The 17,977-nt window shown below is 42.9% G+C and overlaps 1 protein-coding gene and 1 pseudogene across 3 annotated transcripts in view; one reads left to right on the top strand and one right to left on the bottom strand.

Moving 5' to 3' along the window:
* The window catches only part of DPY19L3 (dpy-19 like C-mannosyltransferase 3), a 75,416-nt gene that overhangs the window by 21,115 nt on the left and 36,324 nt on the right, over positions 1–17,977 (top strand). For 2 of the 3 annotated variants that reach the window (XM_040976490.1, XM_040976489.1), the window contains exons 4-8: positions 932–1,022; positions 6,800–6,921; positions 7,473–7,618; positions 9,663–9,786; positions 10,324–10,458. In XM_040976490.1, coding sequence (XP_040832424.1) covers positions 932–1,022; positions 6,800–6,921; positions 7,473–7,618; positions 9,663–9,786; positions 10,324–10,458 — 618 coding nt within the window. Of the gene's footprint in view, positions 1–540; positions 1,023–4,778; positions 4,887–6,799; positions 6,922–7,472; positions 7,619–9,662; positions 9,787–10,323; positions 10,459–17,977 lie in introns of those variants that run through there. The other variant, XM_040976491.1, reaches the window with a different exon arrangement.
* LOC121153746 lies at positions 16,787–16,961 on the bottom strand (annotated as a pseudogene).

Raw genomic sequence — 17,977 nt, 5'->3', positions numbered from 1 at the left:
AGTCTAGAGAATATGCCACACACTCTAGTACCTGGCTTTTCGAGTGCTAGGTTAGAAGACTCTGTAATGGAAAAGATTATGACTTTATCCTCATGTATATTTTCATATGTATATAAAATGTAAAATCTTTGAGTATTAATAGTATTTTCCAGAAAGTCTTCCTCATCCTCATTCCCCATTGCCTCCATATTTTATGTTAATGATTTAAATTTTAGATTTAGTAAGAGCATCTTGCCGCTAAATTGACTAATGCTATTACTTAACACGTTCAGACTTTCTAAGGTTGAACACTTGCCTAAAGGCAGTTGCAGTATTTCATGCATCTACTTGCCTGCACGAGCCTCATTCCACGATTACACTTGTCAGAGTAAAATTCATATGTAAAAGGTTTGCCTCATTTGACTAAGGATATCTTGCAGTTTGAGGATAAAGAGAAAGTCCTAGAACTTATCTAATTATCATGGGTCTGGTACCTGGAGCAACTGTAGTCATTTTCATTTCGGAGATTTTTTTCTGTTTTGCAAATGTCCTCTTTTTGTGTCTCAGTAATATGAGAATGGTGTTTTTTTTTTTTTTTTTAACTTTTGTAGTTTTAACATGTCTGATGGAGAAAAGCATTCACTGTGAAACGTCAGCTTGAACGGAGCTGATTGTGCCCATTTGTTACGGTGGTTTGTCACAGGAAAGATCCAGCCTCCGGGGCAGTGGGCAGAGGTGTGAGATAGACACACGTGCTGTGTCCATCACCCAGCCCCAGCCCTTGTCAGCCTTCTCCCAGCCGTGTGCGCCAAGCTTTCGGCAGCCTCTAAGTGTCACGATTTTTTTTTTTTTGTCTCTCCTGAGTTGTAGTTCATGTCCTGTTTCTACAGTGACGGTATATGTTTAAGCAAAACTAGGTCATGTAAACCCAGTAGCTCTAACTTTGTTTCAGGAAGTGGAGCGAGAAATCTCATTCAGAACGGAATGCGGACTATATTACTCCTACTACAAGCAGATGCTGCAGGCTCCCACCCTCGCGCAAGGTAATTACAAGGCAAGGAGTTGCGTTTGGGAATCTGTTGCATTCTTTTCATGATTTCAGTCAGCCTCTTAGATAAGATGCCCACATCTGGGGTCAGTGTGGTGGCGTCATGGAAAAAGCTGCTGCCTGCAGTGCCAGTATCCCACATGGGCATCAGGTATAACCCGGCACTTGGGAGAGAGGCAGAAGATGCCCCAGTGTTTGGGCCCCCGACACCAACGTGGAAGACTCAGATGAAGCTGCTGCTTAGAAGCTGGCCCAGCCTGGCCTTTGCAACCATTTGAGGAGTGAACCAGCAAATTCAAGATCTCTTCTTTGTGTCTTCCTCTCTCTATGTAACTCTGCCTTTCAAATAAGTAAACACATCTTTTTTAAAAAGATGCTTTTTTTTTTTTCCTTTGCACTAAAGCAGTTTAAATGCTTTATGAAGCCTGTACAGTTTTTCCTTGTTACCATTTAATAATTCCATGAACATACTCTTCTGTGGAAGAAGTTGCATAATATTTTATAGGTTATTTTATATAACATCCCCCTTAATGGCTTTCTAGTGCTTCTCCATTGCAAAAGGAATCTTTGCAATTTCTTGATTTTTTAATTGCTGATTTTAGTTATGATCCGTTTACTTTTTTTTTTTTTCAACTTTATTTGATAGATCTTGCTTCTGCCAGCTCACTCCCAAAGCACTCCCCAAAAGCCAGGATTAGATCTGGCCAAATCTAGAAGTGTAGAAGTTCATCCAGGCTTCCTGCCACGATACACATGAGCAGGAAACTGGACTGAAATAGCAGAGCCAGGACTGGAACCGACACTCTGATATGGGTTGCAGACATTCCAGATGTCGTCTCTAACCCCTGAACCAACCATCCCGATTATTCTCAGAGAGATCCTGGCAGGTGAATGTCAAACAACAGGCAATCGTGTGACCATGAAAGCTGGCGTTGTCCTTCTTGTCCCTGGGGTCTCCCCGTCATTCCTTTACTTTGCAGTCACCTCTTTGCTGCCTCCTCACTTTTCCTAAGTGGTTTAGTGCCCACGTTCTTCTAACGGGAGCTCTAAAAGCACCTCTTCTACCGCCCTTAATGTACTTAACTGAGCACAAGTGACAGAATTGTCCTCATCTAGGTTTTGTTTGGAATCAGCCAGGATGTTTTGGGAACAGGTTCTTTCTAGGTGATGTCTTGTACTTCTCATTTTACCAAAATAAGAGCTAAGAAGTTTTGGTTAGCTTTTCATAAAAAAGTTGATAGCATGATTCATCAACCCGTTGGTCCCTCACTTCATGTTGTTAGTAGCCACTGACGACTATTGCCTGTGTACGTCGTTTGATAGGCAACCAAAATATGGTGTTCGAATTCAATCATTCTTCCAGGTTTTTTTTTAATCAACTTATTTTGTATTGGAGAGGCACATATATATGGAGTAGGAGAGACAAAAAGATCTTCCATTTACTGACTTGCTCACTCTCCAAGAGACCACAATAGTTAGAGTTGAGCTAATCCGAAGTTGGAAGCCAGGGGCTTTTTCCAGGTCTTCCATGCAGGTGCAGGGTCCCAAGACTTGGGGTCATCTTCCTCTGCTCTCTCAGGCCATCAGTAGGGAGCTGGGTGGAAAGTGAAACAGCCGGGACACAAACTGGTATCCATATAGGGTGCTGGTGCTTGCAGGGGGGGATTAGCGAATGGAACCATCATGCCGGACCCAGGAAGCTGGATTTGAAGTGGAACATCAGGAATGTGAACTGGTACCCATATAGGGTCCCGAAGCTTGAAAGGGGAGGATTAGCCAATTGAGCTATTGTGCTAGGTCCTCTTCCTAATTATTAGTTGGAACTCAATTATGTAAAAAGCCTTTTCCTCATCAACTATGAAGCTACCTTGAGGTACCACGTATATAGAAAAGACAAAATAAGGATTGATCCCCTCCCCTACAGAGTCAGGCCATGCAGTTCACATATTGTTTATTTGCAAAATTGTCTGCTCATGAGAATTAATCTATGCTCCACCTAAATCAACACTTATGAAATTTTTTTTAAGATTTATTCATTTGAAAGGCAGAATTACAAACACGCATGCACATAGAGACAGAGATTTTTCCATCCATTAGCTCACTGTTCAAAGGCCACAGTAGGTAGGGGTAGTCCAAGCCAAAGCCAGGCTCCAGGAGCTGCTCCTTGGTCTCCTAGTTGAGTGCATGCTCTTAGGCCATCTTGCCACTTTCCCAGACTCACCCAGCACCCCACAGCGCCACGGTCATTCGTGGGTGTGTCCCAAGCTTTGGGGGTCACTGACATGCTTGTTCTCAGAGAATGAACAAGGTGATACTCTTTGTTTTAGTTCTCACACTGTAGTATCCTTTTTGTAGTCACACGTAGGGCCATATTTCCACATTTGTGTGCTTTTTGTTGGTGATTCTGCAGTTGAACATGGCCCCTTGAGCCTGTGTGAAGTGCTGTCTTGTGCTCCTGAGTGTAAGAAGGAGGTGAGGTGTCCTACAGAGAAAGTACGTGTTAGGCATGAATCATAGTGCTGTTGACAGTGAAACAAATCAATACAAGTTAAAGAAACTCTTTAAACAGGAAATATATAAAACAAGGATGCCAGCCCAGTCACGTGACCAAATTGCATAACCAAAGGCTTAAAAATCAGGACTAGCAAGAGCCTGACACTTTACCCTGCTAGTATTCACTTGTTCACCTCTTACTGTGGCTGTGTAGAAGAAAACTGCTGGGAGTATTGAAACGTGGTACCATTTGCTCGTTTTCAAATTGGTTCTCTGAACAGTTTTTAAAACAGTGCTCCGAACGGAGGGAGGAACGGGTGGGGGCTGGGCCCCTGCGGGACATCTGGGATTTGTGGAGATACCATTGGATATTGTACCTGGAGGGCCGGAGTCCTTCTAGAATCTTGTGGGTGGGGACCATGGAGGCTGCTGAACATCCTCCCAGGCACAGATCAGCCTCGGCCCCAGATGTCAGTCACCCTGAGGTCAGGCAACTGCTGGAGTGATGCCACTGTGAGCCCAGTGGTCCATCATTAAGTTTTTCAGTTTTGGTTTGGTTTTGTTTTCTGAAAATTTGAGCATATAAAAAGAATCTTGCCTGTGTTCACGACACAGCTAACAGTTAGCAGCTCCTGACCAGTCTTGTTTTCTCTGTAAACACATCTGAATGTTTGCGAAAGTTGAGTTGTGCTTTTTGACCCAGCCCCAGTGATCCTTTGAAGACCCTCTTTCTTTATGACGTGACAACGATGCTTCATGCCCATGTAGCGTATTCTCTCTCTGTAACCTAGAATCAGCTGTTGCTCTAAGGAGCTCTACTGCATTTCTGTGGCTATTTAAATTACCATGGTCTGGGCATCCGGGGCTTAAATTGCCACAAGATTGGGCATTGTTTCCAAGTGGAACTGGGGGTATGAATTTTCTTTCCTAAAAGAAAATATGCATATAACCAATCTCAGTTCCAAGTGGAGAAAACAGGGATATTACTTTTTAAGTTTTGTAAGTTGACAAAACAAGTCCATTACAAATTTTACCATCTTTATGTTATTATGAATCTATAATTGCTTCAAAGACAGTACGATTCCCCGAGAAGCTGTCCCTGCAGCTCTCCTTCAGCTGGGACTACACATTTTCCTCTGTTGTCATTCAGGTCACTGGAAAGCCTGCTTTCTCTGTGACCAAGCCACCAACTCAGTGGGTTTGCTTATTTCCTTCTGCTTTTGTCAGATGTTTAATTTACTTTCTTTTATACTTATAGAAAATGCGTACATGTTCCCAAAATCAAACCTATGAAACAGAGAACATTCAGAAAGAGGGCTCCTCCCATCCCTGCCCTTCTGCCCTGTTTTCCTTCCCAGCTCTGTAGGTAACTGTTTTATTAGTCTTTAGTTTATTCTTGTGCTGTTAATGTTTTAAATATGTAAACAAATGCTTCACTTAATTTTTCTGTTTGTTAGAGAAGAGCTGCCTCCAGCCCTGGTAGATTGTAAGGGTGGTTTCTTAGTGTAATGCCCATAGGTGACCTTTTATAGTCCATTGGGCTGCTGGATGGTTGAAGCCACGGGGATTTCTTTTCTCGTGTCTCTGGAAGCAGAAAGTTTAAGGTTCGGATGCCAGTCTGGTTGGGTCCTAACAAGAGCTGCCTCCATGACTTACAGCTGTTTCTCTGCCATGTCCTCACCTGGCAGAGACAGCAGGCAAGCTCTCTTGTATCCCTTCCCACCAAGGGCGCCACCCAGGGGAGGGCTGGGGAAATACACGGCTAGTGAGTAACAGCCCCATGTGGTTAACCTTCTAGAGTGGTCATTACCTGAGTTGAATAGCTCACACTGAGAGCTTCAGCAACAGAAATTTATTTTCTCTAAATTCTAGAGGCTTACACACCAAGGTCAAGGTGCTGTTGAGGTTGCTTCCTGGTGATGCTTGTCTTCCTGTGTCATGGACACCTTCTGCTGCCTGTGTGCTCACGTGGCCTTTTCTCTGAGCAGGTGCAGTAGCAGCAGACGCACCCACTCTGACCTCTTCCTCTTCTGATGAGGTCATCAGTGCTGTCGTAGTGACACAGCTCTGTTAGAACCTCACAGCCTTCCTTGATCTGTAGATACAGTCCTGTTGGAGGCCTGGGCATCAGCAAGGGATTGGAGGAGCAGTGTTTCTGTCTGCCTCTCCTCCCACTGATGCGTTTGGATCATTTCTGGTCTTCCAGACTGAGCTTTTTTGGATCAGAAGGCCAGTACACGTGGTTTTTAAGGCACTTATTTTTATTTACAAGGCAGGATTACAGAAAGAAAGAAACAGAATGAGAGATCTCCCATCCTCCAGTTCACTCCCTCAATGGCCACAATGACCAGGGCTGGGCCATGCCAAATGCTGGAGCCAGGCACTTCATCCAGGTGTCCCGCTTGGATGCAGGGGCCCAGGGACTTGGCTCATCCTGCACTACCTTCTTAGGTGCACTAGCAGGAAGCTGGATCCGAAATGGAGCAGCGGGGTGGGGTGCCGGTTTGGCAGGCAGCAGCTTTGAGTGGTACACCACAACACCGGCTTCGCAGTGCCATTGTCATTTGCACTTTCGGCGGGGGTGAGGTTGAGCGTCTTTTCCTATGCCTGAGGAACTGCTCCTCTTCTGGGAACTTCCTAATCGTGCTTTACATCACTTAGCTTAGTCACAAGCAGCAGGTGATTCCAAAAAGCAGGGAGTTTTTTGTGACAGCAGGTGTATGTCTTGCTCTGATTGCATGCCTGTCCTCTGTGAGGCCACTGTGGCTCTCCCCAATGGATCCTCTCATGCCAGCCCCTATTTGGAACATGCCAGCATCATAGCAGAAGCCAAGAGTGAGAGTGATAGAAACACGTGTTTCTGTTTCTTAAAAACCTCAAATGTGGTACACATCCATCAACTCACATGGCCATTGGGCAGAGCAAGTCAGAGGGCCACCCGTCCCGGGGGATGGGGAAGGCTGTGCGTCCTGTGCTAGGAAAGGCCTTGCCGACCCCCTGGCAGGAGCGCGGCGGAGGCACTGTCCCATCCTCCCACCCGTCTGCACAGGAACCCATGTGCCCTCTTTTTTTTTTTCTATTGCAGTCATAAAAGTGTTTGACCCTTGTTTGTGCACGCGTAGGGCACACCTAGCGTATGCATAGGAAATTCATGTTTTTTGTTCACCGTTGTATCTCCACTGCCTGCCACAATCTGACAGATACTGAAGACTTGGAGTAAGTTGAACGAGTAATTGCAACTTTTTTTCCCCCCTGTAACTTCTTAAATATCAATCTCAGGTTTTCATGGCTTAATATATGATAACAAAACTGAATCCATGCGGACAATTAACCTCCTTCAACGAATGAATATTTACCAAGAGGTTTTTCTGAGCATTTTGTATAGAGTTCTACCCATACAGGTAAGCTGCATTCTGTCTCATTAAATTGTTAATAACAATTGAAAGTCAAAAATTTGCCATTTTTTGTTGAAAATCTTAAATGCATTGTTTTGGTCTTCAGCTGGCTCCAAAGTAGTCAGCATCGTCCTACTTTTCTCCATATAGAGTAAGAATTGTGCCTTTTGTTTATATTTTTCGAGGTTTGCATATAGAGTTACTTCCTGGCTTGTAATACTTGTGCAAAGTGTAGAAACCGGTAAATCTTTTCATTTGGAAATGTGTATTTAAAAAACATTGTTAAAGTAGCAAATCACAATGCCCAGTTCCTGTGGGTGAAGTTGGACTCAGTTCGGTCCAGGTTGACTGAAGAACAGGGCCAGACCCCTCAGGGACTTCTGTTGTGGCGGGGAGGGACTGTAGGTGTGTGAGTAGCTGTGAGGGGGTGCATTGGGCTCCCCTGCCCAGAGAGCAGCCGGTCTCTGAGCTTTGCTTTTCTGCATCCTGTGTTTCAAATGACAGCAAGGAGAACTGAAGTTTCCCTGACAAATAATTTTTGTCTTTCCCTTCTACAGAAATATTTAGAGCCAGTTTATTTTTATATTTACACTTTATTTGGACTCCAGGCGATCTATGTCACAGCTCTTTATGTAACCAGCTGGCTCCTTAGTGGTACCTGGCTCTCAGGGCTGTTGGCAGCCCTCTGGTACGTCGCCAACAGGTGAGTGGCAGTTCGCCCCTCTGCTTTTGTGGACTGTGAGCCTGAATTATTTCCTTTCCAGTTCAGAGGCATTTCTTCGGCCACCTGTGCGCGGGTTGGAGCTTTTGTCTTTGGTTTGCCTGGTTGTTAATGAAACGCTTCATGTTTAATAAGGCCTGTATTTCCAGCTGAGGAATAGCGAATTGCAAATGAGGAGAACCATCAGTAGGATTCTTAACCCTGTTACCCATTGGCTCTGTGGTCCGTATTTCTAGTCATGTGTGCAAGCACTTCGAAAATTTCATGGAAAATGAAAACTTAAAAAGCTTTTTTAGGTGCAGAAAATTTTGGAAGTCCTGCTCATGAGGGTTCTTTTCGCTGCCCCCAATAACCAGACCAAAGGCAAGCGCTTAGAGCTCGGCTAGTGTCTTCCACTGGTGGAAGCGACCCAAGTGCCTCAGCCATCACCTGCTGCCTGCCGTGGTCCACATCAGTGGGAGAGTAAAATTAGGACAGAGCCCAGGACATTGACCCCAGCACTCAGATACGGGGTGTAGACTTCCCCCGCAGTGTATGTATTGCTGTACCAGACTCCCCCCAAGATCCTAAAGCACTTCCTGAGTACCTGCATAGACTTGTGTGCCACTCTCAGTTAACAAAGCTCAGGGCACTGAGAAAAGGAAATCTATGACACTAATGAATTACTACTGTTTATAAACACTGGTTTCTTATGAAATAGAATTTTTAGTGTCAGTATGAGGCTTAAAACTTGGACACAAGTACTAGTAGAGATTTTATTTTGTAATCTTAAGCAAATTTTTATGTTAAAATTCCTTTGAGTGTCTACTATGGGCCAAGTAATTTACAAAATGTTTTATTTGTTTTTATTAGTAACCCTATAAAGTAGGTTATTACCTCCATTTTAGAAATGAAGAAATTGAGTCTTAAGAGGTTAAATTTTGTTGGGAAGATGGATTAAAGGTAAATTTATTTTGGCGTAAAAAAATTTGGAATCTATGAGTAGTTTTTTTTTTAAAGATTTTTTTGTTGTTGTTGTAGAAGCAGATATACAGAAAGGAGGGGAGACAGAGAGGAAAAATCATCCATCCATTGATTCACTTCCCAAGCAGCCACAACAGCTGGAGCTGAGCTGATCCGAAGCCAGGAGCCCGGAGCCCCTTCTGGGTCTCTTCTGTGGGTGCAGGGTCCCAAGGCAGTCCTGGACTGCTTTCCCAGGCCACAAGCAGGGAGCTGGATGGGAAGTGGGGCTGTTGGGATTAGAACTGGCGCCAATATGGGATCCCGGCGCCTTCAAGACTAGGACTTTAGCTGCTAGGTTATTGTGCTGGGCCCAGGGTTTTGTTTTTTTTTAATCATAGATTTCCATCAACTTTTTGGAGATCCCTCAAGTTTGTGTAAGTGCACATGTCTGCCTATGGGTAATATTTACTGAGTGCCGGATCCCTTGCGTGTGCAAGGAGTGGCTTTTGGCACCAAATGTACAAAGGTACTACACTTTTCTTTTACAATTTTACATTTTGGTGAGGCAGGAAGTTTTTGAAAATCATTGCCAGGTAGTTTTAAAAAACTCTAAATTACTAAAGAGTTAGAGAAGTTGGACAGATAAACAGCGCTGCCTTTTGATACCAGTGAAGTGAGAAATAAAAATACCAAACAGTTTGGCACGGTACACTCGTGGGCCAAGGAATCAGGCTGACATGGGCTTAAAATCCAGTGTTGTACCACTTAGCTAAATGCATGTCCACAGACAGCCCACTCGGGTTCCTCAGTGCCAGTTCATGCTATGTGATGGGGACCGTTCTTAAAACTGAAAGCCAGTGACCAGATTCTAAATATCTTTATGTGGGGCACTTGTAAAAGTTCACGTGAAAATACAGTTAAAAATGGATTATTTGGGGGCCAAAAGAAAGTGCTGAAATGCATGCATGACATTTTTCATGAAGTATTTTGCCCTGGACTCGGTGTAATATATGTTTGACTCTGGAAGTCTGAGGGAGTTATGGAAGTCATCATTCTGGCCATCTGTGTTTCTTCCTTTGTGCAGAATAGATACCACAAGAGTGGAGTTTACCATCCCGCTGAGGGAGAACTGGGCACTGCCATTCTTTGCAATTCAGATAGCAGCAATTACGTATTTTCTGAGACCAAACTTACAGCCTCCTTCTGAAGTAAGTTTTTCCAACACTTCATGTATTTTCTAATTTCCCAGGTTTATATAAGAGGTTAGAAAAGATGTGTGCTTAACATCCCAGCCACAGGCAGGTAGTTCTTATTCTTTGACCAACTTTTTAGCTCAAGTCAAATTTTTTTTTTCTGAGATGTATCCTACTTTGCAAAGAAAATGTTTTCATTTTTTGATGTTAAAAATGTACTTTACATAATCCACCCTTAAATAGTTGCAGCAAACCCACACACAATTTCTGCAAAGCTGTCAGAATTTTTAAGCCATTGCTCTTGAGATTTGACTTGGTGCATTATCGCCTCCATAATAGTGTGGAATACACATACCGTATGTGAGCATTTATATGCAGAGTGTCACTGAAGGATATTTAGAGCTTAAATAAGCAGTGCAAGGGTTTTCAGAGCAACAGTTTATGGCTTCTTTATTTGGTTTATAGAGATATAGGCCACTCTTGAGCAAACTTGTCTGCAAGGTCTTTTATTACCAGAGGCACGCACATTATACAAAGGTTTTCTCTTTACAGAGGCTGATGCTTCTTGCCATTTTCATATCAACTTTTCTCTTTAGTCTGACGTGGCAATTTAATCAATTTATGATGTTGATGCAAGCATTAGTGCTGTTCGTGCTGGACTCCTTGGACATGCTACCTGCAGTGAAGGTAAGCCCTGCTTCCTCTTCATGTTCTGAGAACTTCATTGGCTAATACCACAGAAACCGATGAAAGTTTGCAGATATTAAAGGATAAAGAAAAGCTCCTATTTTAGATTTCATGTAAATATGCCATAGTCAGTTTTAACTGAGTAATTTATGCAGCTCAGCTTGATGGTCTTGACTTGTACTGTGCTTATTTTGTGTGAAAAATTGGATTTGTTTAAGGCATAAATGTGCAGGCCGCTTGCCTTTTTTTTTTTTTTATTAAGATGGCTTAAATTTTAAAGTAACTCTTAAATATGTGACTAGTATTGCCTTTTTTTCCCAATGAACTCAGTACATACATAACAACCTTTCTGTAGTACTTCATGAAAGTTTCTTAGTAACACTTAACCCCTATGGGATGTGAATCCTATTGACTAGGCAAAAGTCACATGTGGAATAAGGGAAGTCTCTCTGTCTCCCAGTGTGCTGCTGCTGTGATTCAGTCACATCGGACCTTCTTTTCTAAGCAGAAACGTATTTGTTGTGGTTTCATGTGCCTTTTAAAAAGGGTTCTACTTACTACTGTAAACTCCAAGTGGCTTCCCTATTTCCCTAAGGTAGGGAAATTGCGCTCATTTATTCCTTATCCAGGGAGATGTAATAAATGGTGCAAACTGAGTCTCAAGAAACATTGAAGTCAAACATCACTGATACCTTGTCTGCTGTATCACTAGAACAACATAGGCCATATGGAAAATGCCAGCCTATGCAAGACATTGCCCTTCCAAATGGGGCTCATTGCCTAGCTAGGGAAGCAAAGATGCTGACAGCTAATGAAATGGTAGCTGTCAACTTGTAATGGTAAGTGTTAGAATTCTAGAAGAAAACCTTTCAGGCAAAAAAAAAAAAAAAAATTCAAGGAACTGAGAGACTAGAGCTGAGCGACAGAATTTGGGCTGAGTGAGGAGGCAGGATAGGTGAACAGGGAAGTAGATGAGGTGAAGCTTGCACATGTTGTGTATATCTGTGGCTTAACATTTCTGCAGGATAAAGAATTGGCCCTTCACAAACAGCTGGTAGAATACAAACCCCTGCCTTCCTTCAGTGTAGTTAGACACTAGGTGTCCAGAGCCTAAACTACGTTAGCTTTTCCCCAGCACTTCCACCCCTAAAAATTTATCTCAGGGAAGTAACAAACCCATGTTCCTGCATTTGTATTATGATAAGAAAAGTCAGGAAATGACTTAAGTTCATAGCGCTACAGCACTGTTAAATCAGTGTGTGTGTGTGTGTGTATGTGTTTGAGTGAGAGACAGAGAGACAGAGAGAAAGAGAGAGAATGAATGAATCATGTAGACCACAGTATTTTTGCAGGTGCTAAGTTTAAAAAGAAAGCAATCACCATCAAAATGCTATACCCAGTCAGGACATTCTCAATGGCATGAAACCAGTAAAATTTGTTAGAAACAGACCAGCCCTCAATGATTATGAGAGGAAATTCTTGAGACAGAAAGGAAGTGACAAAAGGAGACTTTTGAAACAGAAATAAGGAAAGAAGAAAAGAAAAGGCAATGAGGAAAGGCAGGTGTTATGAGCGTTCTGTCTCGAGTGTACTAAATCTGATGGCTGGAGCCAGATGCAGGCCTTCCGTGCCCCCGGTATGTGTAGATGAAATAATGGGAGGGGGAAAAAGGCTTTTAAGTTCTTAGGAATGGGAGATAAGTTTTTTATCTTTTGCTTAAAATAGTAAAATGGCCAAACAGGTAGGTTGTAAATTCATATGCAATACTCAGAACAACCACTAAAAACAAATCTGTGTGAGGAGATACAGTGACAAGCACTATGGATAAATAAAAGTAGAATTATGAAAATGTTCAGGTATGGATAGACGAGAGTGCAAAGAGGACTGCTTAACAGCAAGCGTCAACAACCAGAAGACCTCACTACTATGGCAAACTTAAAGTCTGACGTATTGATCGGAACCTTAAAAGGTCAGTGGTCCAAATGCACCAATGAAAAGAAAAGTTCACGACTTAACAGTAGACGTGAGTTCAGCCAAAAGAAGGCCAAAGTGACTATGGTAGTATCAGAAAAAGTCAGTGTTAGGCAAAAACAAAATCATCCGAATGGGACATTGTGTGGCCAGAGGTTCAGATCACTGCCAAGACAGAGCAACCCTAAAGGCAGCAGAGAACTGCGACAGACCATACGTACAGCAGAGACTGCAGACCTGGGAGAAGACAAGACAGAAAGCGCAGCTGAGTTGGAGATTTATACACTCAGCTCTTCCTGATAGAACACTAAGCACAGAATCATCAAATGTCTGGAATTAACAACATTATTCAGTCATTATAATATAAACATTTTCAGCATGGCACAATGGCTCAATCAGCTAATCCTCCCTTTAAAAGTGCCAGAATCGCACATGGGCATGGGTTCTTGTCCTGGCTGCTCTGCTTGCAATCCAGCTCCTTGCTTGTGGCCTGGGAAAGCAGTGGAGGATGTCCCAAGTGGTTGGGACCTTGCATCCACGTGGGAGACCTGGAAGAGGCTCCTGACTCCTGGCTTCAAATGGGCTCAGTGCTGGTCATCGTGACCATTTGGGGAGTGAATCAGTGGATGGATGATCTTTCTCTCCATAAATCTGCCATTCCAATAAAAAAAGTCTTTAAAGAAAAATAAGCATTTTAAGAATATCCAACAGTAGAAAAATATTTGTTCTTTTTGTATATTCACAAAATATTTGTCAACACAGACTGTATCCTGAATCATGGAACAATAACAAATGTAAAAGATTTAAAAAAAAAATACGTATAATCGGGCCTGGCGTGGTGGCATAGCGTAGTGGCTAAAGTCCTCACCTTGAATGTGCTGGGATCCCATATTGGCGCCAGCACTACTCCTTGCAGCTTCACTTCCCATCCAGCTCCCTGCTTGTGGCCTGGGAAAGCAGTCGAGGACAGCCCAAAGCCTTGGGAAGCTACACCTACAGGAGAGACCTGGAGGAAGTTCCTGGCTCCTGGCTTTGGATCAGCTCGGCACTGGCTGTTGTGGTCACTTGAGTGAATCATCGAATGGAAAATCTTCCTCACTGTCTCTCCTCCTCTCTGTATATCTGACTTTGCAATAAAAATAAATATATATTTTTAAAATATGTATAATCCCTCACCACAATGATTTATTTCAAGTTAGAAATGTGTAAAGAAAGACAGCAAGAAAATATCCAGTGCTAGGGAACTGAACAGCACACTACTAAATCACCTGTGAGTGAAAAAGGAGGCCTTGGGGAGCCTTGATACTGAGTGGAAGTGAAAATGAAGCACGTCAGAATTGTGGGGCCTGTCTAAAGCAGTGCTAAGATGGAGATGTCTAGCATCAAATAATCACATTAGGAGACAGGAAAAGCAGTCATCTTCAAAAATGGATGCAGGGACCGTGGCCTAGTGGCACCAGCATCCTGTGTGGGCACTGATTTGAGTCCTGACTGCTCTGCTGTTGTACCTGGGAGTGCGGCAGAAGATGACCCACGTGCTTGGGCCTGCTACACCCACCTAGGGGATCCAGAGAAGGCTCCTGGCTCCAGACCAGCTCAGCTTCAACAACTGTGTCCATTTGGAGAGTGGCTCACTGCATGGATCCCTTTGTCTGTCCCTGTCTGTCTCTCTGTAGCTCTGCCTTTCGTTCCAGTTCTAGTATATGTGCTGCCGAAGCGAGCACAAGCTCTGGCTTTCAAACAAATCAATCTTTTTTTTTAAACTGAATGTCAGTGTGGCCTGCATGTTTGAGCTGCCACCTGGGAGAGCCATGTCCCTTTCCACAGTCCTGTGGTAGGTTGGTATGTTGACTGCTCCTTATCCAGCATCCTGCTAACGGGGACTCTAGAGGCAGCAAATGATGGCTCAGATAATTTGGTCCCTGCCACCCATGAGGGAGACTTGGATTGAGTTTCTATCTCCGGCATGGCTGTTGCATGCATTTGGGAAGTGAGAAAACAGACGCTTGCTGTCTTGCTCTCTCTGTCTCTATGCTCCTCTGCATCTGGGTCTCTGCTTTGCAGGTAATTTAAAAGGAAATAGAAAAGGCAGATTGAGAGAAACCCAGTTTCTCAAATAAAAGGAAGAAAGAACAGAAATCGATGGAAAACAGATGCTATCATTTAAATAAAAAGCTTGCGCCTTCGAAAGATTAGTAAAATCACACACCTCCAGTAGGACTCCACGATTGCTGTGTGGCAGTAAAATCTTCAGTCTGAACAGACTTTGCTCAGAGTTCTGAATCTGTGCAGTAACTGTATTTGAGCCAGCACAGCCTGGTGGATATGGGCGGAGAACCGGACTTTTTTGAGTTAATACAGCTGTGTCATTTCAAACAGAGCCTGCGTTCTTGCAGTTCTCGGATACTCACTGTGGTTATGAGGGGTAGCATGTGATCTGTGGTGGAAAAAATCCCAGTTATTCTATATACAAGCAATATGATTTGCTACCTTGTTTCTATACAATTCTGTAAAAGACCCTGGGAACCACGTCAAATGTTATCACTGGGCCCAGCGCGGTGGCGCAAGTGGTTAAGGTCCTCGCCTTGCATGCCTGGGATCCCATATGGGCGCCGGTTCTAATCCCGGCGGCCCCCCTTCCCTTCCAGCTCCCTGCCTGTGGCCTGGGAAAGCAGTCGAGGACGGCCCAAAGCTTTGGGACCCTGCACCCGCGTGGGAGACCCGGAAGAGGCTCCTGGCTTCAGATCGGCATAGCATCGGCCGTTGCGCTCACTTGGGGAGTGAATCATCGGACGGAAGATCTTCCTCTCTGTCTCTCCTCTCTGTATATCCGCCTTTCCAATAAAAAAAATAATAAAAATAAATCTTTAAAAAAAAATGTTATCACTGATTACCCAGGACCACCTGCGCTTCAGGCTGCCCACCAGCAGTGTCTGTCTGTCTCTAACCTAGGCTATTACTATATTTACAAATCTCTGCAGCCTCGTTACCAGGCCAGCGAGGCTTTTTCCAGAAGTGTGCCAGTTTGATAGAAAAACTGCTTACCTCAGAAAAGGGAGCACAGCATATAAACAGGGGAAGACAGACCACAAAAAAAGAATAAAATACTTAGGTAAAAGTTTGACAAGAAATGTGACTTTGTGCTCTGAAAGCTACAAGAAAGTGCTAGAAGCAAAACAGCTGAATAAATTAAAACAACATCCTGTATTCATTTATTGGAAGGCTCATTCGCACAAACATGGCAGTGCATTTCCCAAATTCATTCAACATTCTCTGGATCCTAGGTGTATTCTTTTTTTCTTTTTCATGTAGAAATTGACAAACTGACTCTAAAATTTGCATGAAAACTCAGAGTACCTAGAATAACCCAAAGGATCTTGAAAAAGAAGCAAGCTGGACAAGCCGGCAGAGCTGCAGGATCATAGCAGTGCAGTGCTGGCAGGGAGATTAGCCTAAATTAGTGCAATAGGATTGAGAGATCAGAAATAAACCTCACCAGAAATAGCCAGTTGGTTTCCAGCAGGGGTACCAAGATAAATGGTAGGAAGATTAGGTCTTTCGACACATGGCACTGCAATAGTTGGATATCTACAGAAATGAAGTCGGGCCTCTTCCTTCCTCTCTGCATAGCAGTTCACTTAAAACTGATCCTGAACTTGGACATAAGAGCTAATTATAGAACTGTAAGTTAATAACAGAAGTAACTTCATAAACTTTTTTTTACTTTATTTTTATTACAACATCAGAAATATACAGAGAGAGAGAGGAAGATCTTCCGTCTGATGGTTCCCTCCCCAAGTGAGCGCAACAGCTGGAGCTGAGCTAATCCGAAGCCAGGAACTTCCTCCGGGTCTCCCACGTGGGTGCAGGGTCCCAAGGCTTTGGGCCGTCCTCTACTGCTTTCCCAGGCCACAAGCGGGGAGTTGGATGGGAAACGGTGCCACTGGTATTAGAACCAACGCTCATATGGGATCCTGCACATTCAAGGAAAGGACTTTAGCCACTATGCTATTGTGCCGGGCCCGAACTCTTTTCTTTTTTCCAAATAATTGATCCTATTAGGCTTTCATAGGGCTCTACACATTGGCATGTTTCACAAGGACTCCAGATGGTTGTAGGTTGTGAATGTAAGCAGAGTGTAAGAAAGTAATCTAAACATTCTTCACCAAAAAATTAAAAGTCATGTATCTGATCAATTTCCTTATATTAAAAGATACCTAAATGCAATATGGCTTTTAAAGGGAAATCATATGTAGTTCAAAATATTTATATATAACAACATCAAAACCTATATAACAAGGAGAAACAAACAGCAAATCCAAGTACAAATGAAGATATTTTTCTCAAGTGGCACATTTCATCGAGCATTCAAAACCACCAACTTTTTTGTCCTGCTCTTGTACATTATTCGGTGCCCACACGCTGCAGCTGACTGGATCCCTGGATTTTATCTCATTGTCCGTGTCACATTCTCCACAAATATAAACCACTGGCTGCTACTTGGGGCGTTGAACATCCTGCTGGGTGTCCATGGACCCGCGTAGCGCAAGGTTGTGCCTCCTTTGTCTTCATAAACTCTTAAGAGCTTGTGTTTCTTACAGGTAGCTTCAAAAGCACAAGTGATTTCTTAAAAGGAAGATGGAAAAAAGCATATATAATGGTTGAAATTATTCATAGGTTTCAAAATTGTTTCTTGCACCCAAACAAATTCATGCTTTTAATTCCATTTTCTCCCACAAGTACTGAAGAAGCCACGCATCTGATAAGGAGCCCCCAGAACATACCTAGAATTCATAGGAAAGCTCATTCAACAATAAAATATGGGCAAAGGAGTTAGATAAACATTTTTCCAAGTAAAATATATAAATGCCCAATAAACATATAATTACATGCTTGACATCATTAGATATCAAAGAAATGCAAATGTGCTAGTATGTAGAGACTTGTGTTACTAAATTTAGAAAAATGAGAAATGTTGTCAAGCATCTGGAGCAGTTGGACCTGTTCTGTGTTGCTGGCAGGATTGTAAACACAGTGCGGTTGCTTTGGAAATCAGCATTTTTCAGATTTTAAGGAGTTACCTCATGATCTAGGAATTCCTCTCCCAGAAAAAGAATATTCTTGGTCGTGTAAATTCATAGGCCAAAAGTGAAAGCCACCCAGATACCCATCAACCAACGAATGGATAAGCCTTACAGTAATCAATAATTCATATTAAGAAAAAAATAGTGAAATGTTGATAAGAAACTTGTCCTTAATAAAAGAGACCAGTCATAAATCCATGCTATATTTTACATTTATCTGCAGTGTCCATTCTGTTGTCTAAATTGTATTATAATTCTATTATGCAAATTAAAAGTCTCAGTAGGTGCCAGGGGCTGGGGAATGGGAAGATGAGGAGTAACATCTAATGGGTGTAGGGTGACTTTGGTAGTGATGAGTGTGTCTTTAAAATCAGTACAACTCAGTGAGCATACCAAAAATCACAGCTTTTAGGAAGACTTTGATGTTAAGTCTGTTAAAATGCGGAGAAAAAAAAAAAGTTTTT

This window comes from Ochotona curzoniae, unplaced genomic scaffold (assembly GCF_017591425.1).
Source record: "Ochotona curzoniae isolate NIBS_2020 unplaced genomic scaffold, NIBS_Ocur_1.0 contig_2699, whole genome shotgun sequence".
NCBI classification, from domain to species: domain Eukaryota; kingdom Metazoa; phylum Chordata; class Mammalia; order Lagomorpha; family Ochotonidae; genus Ochotona; species Ochotona curzoniae.
This window is presented reverse-complemented; position numbering and strand designations above follow the sequence as displayed.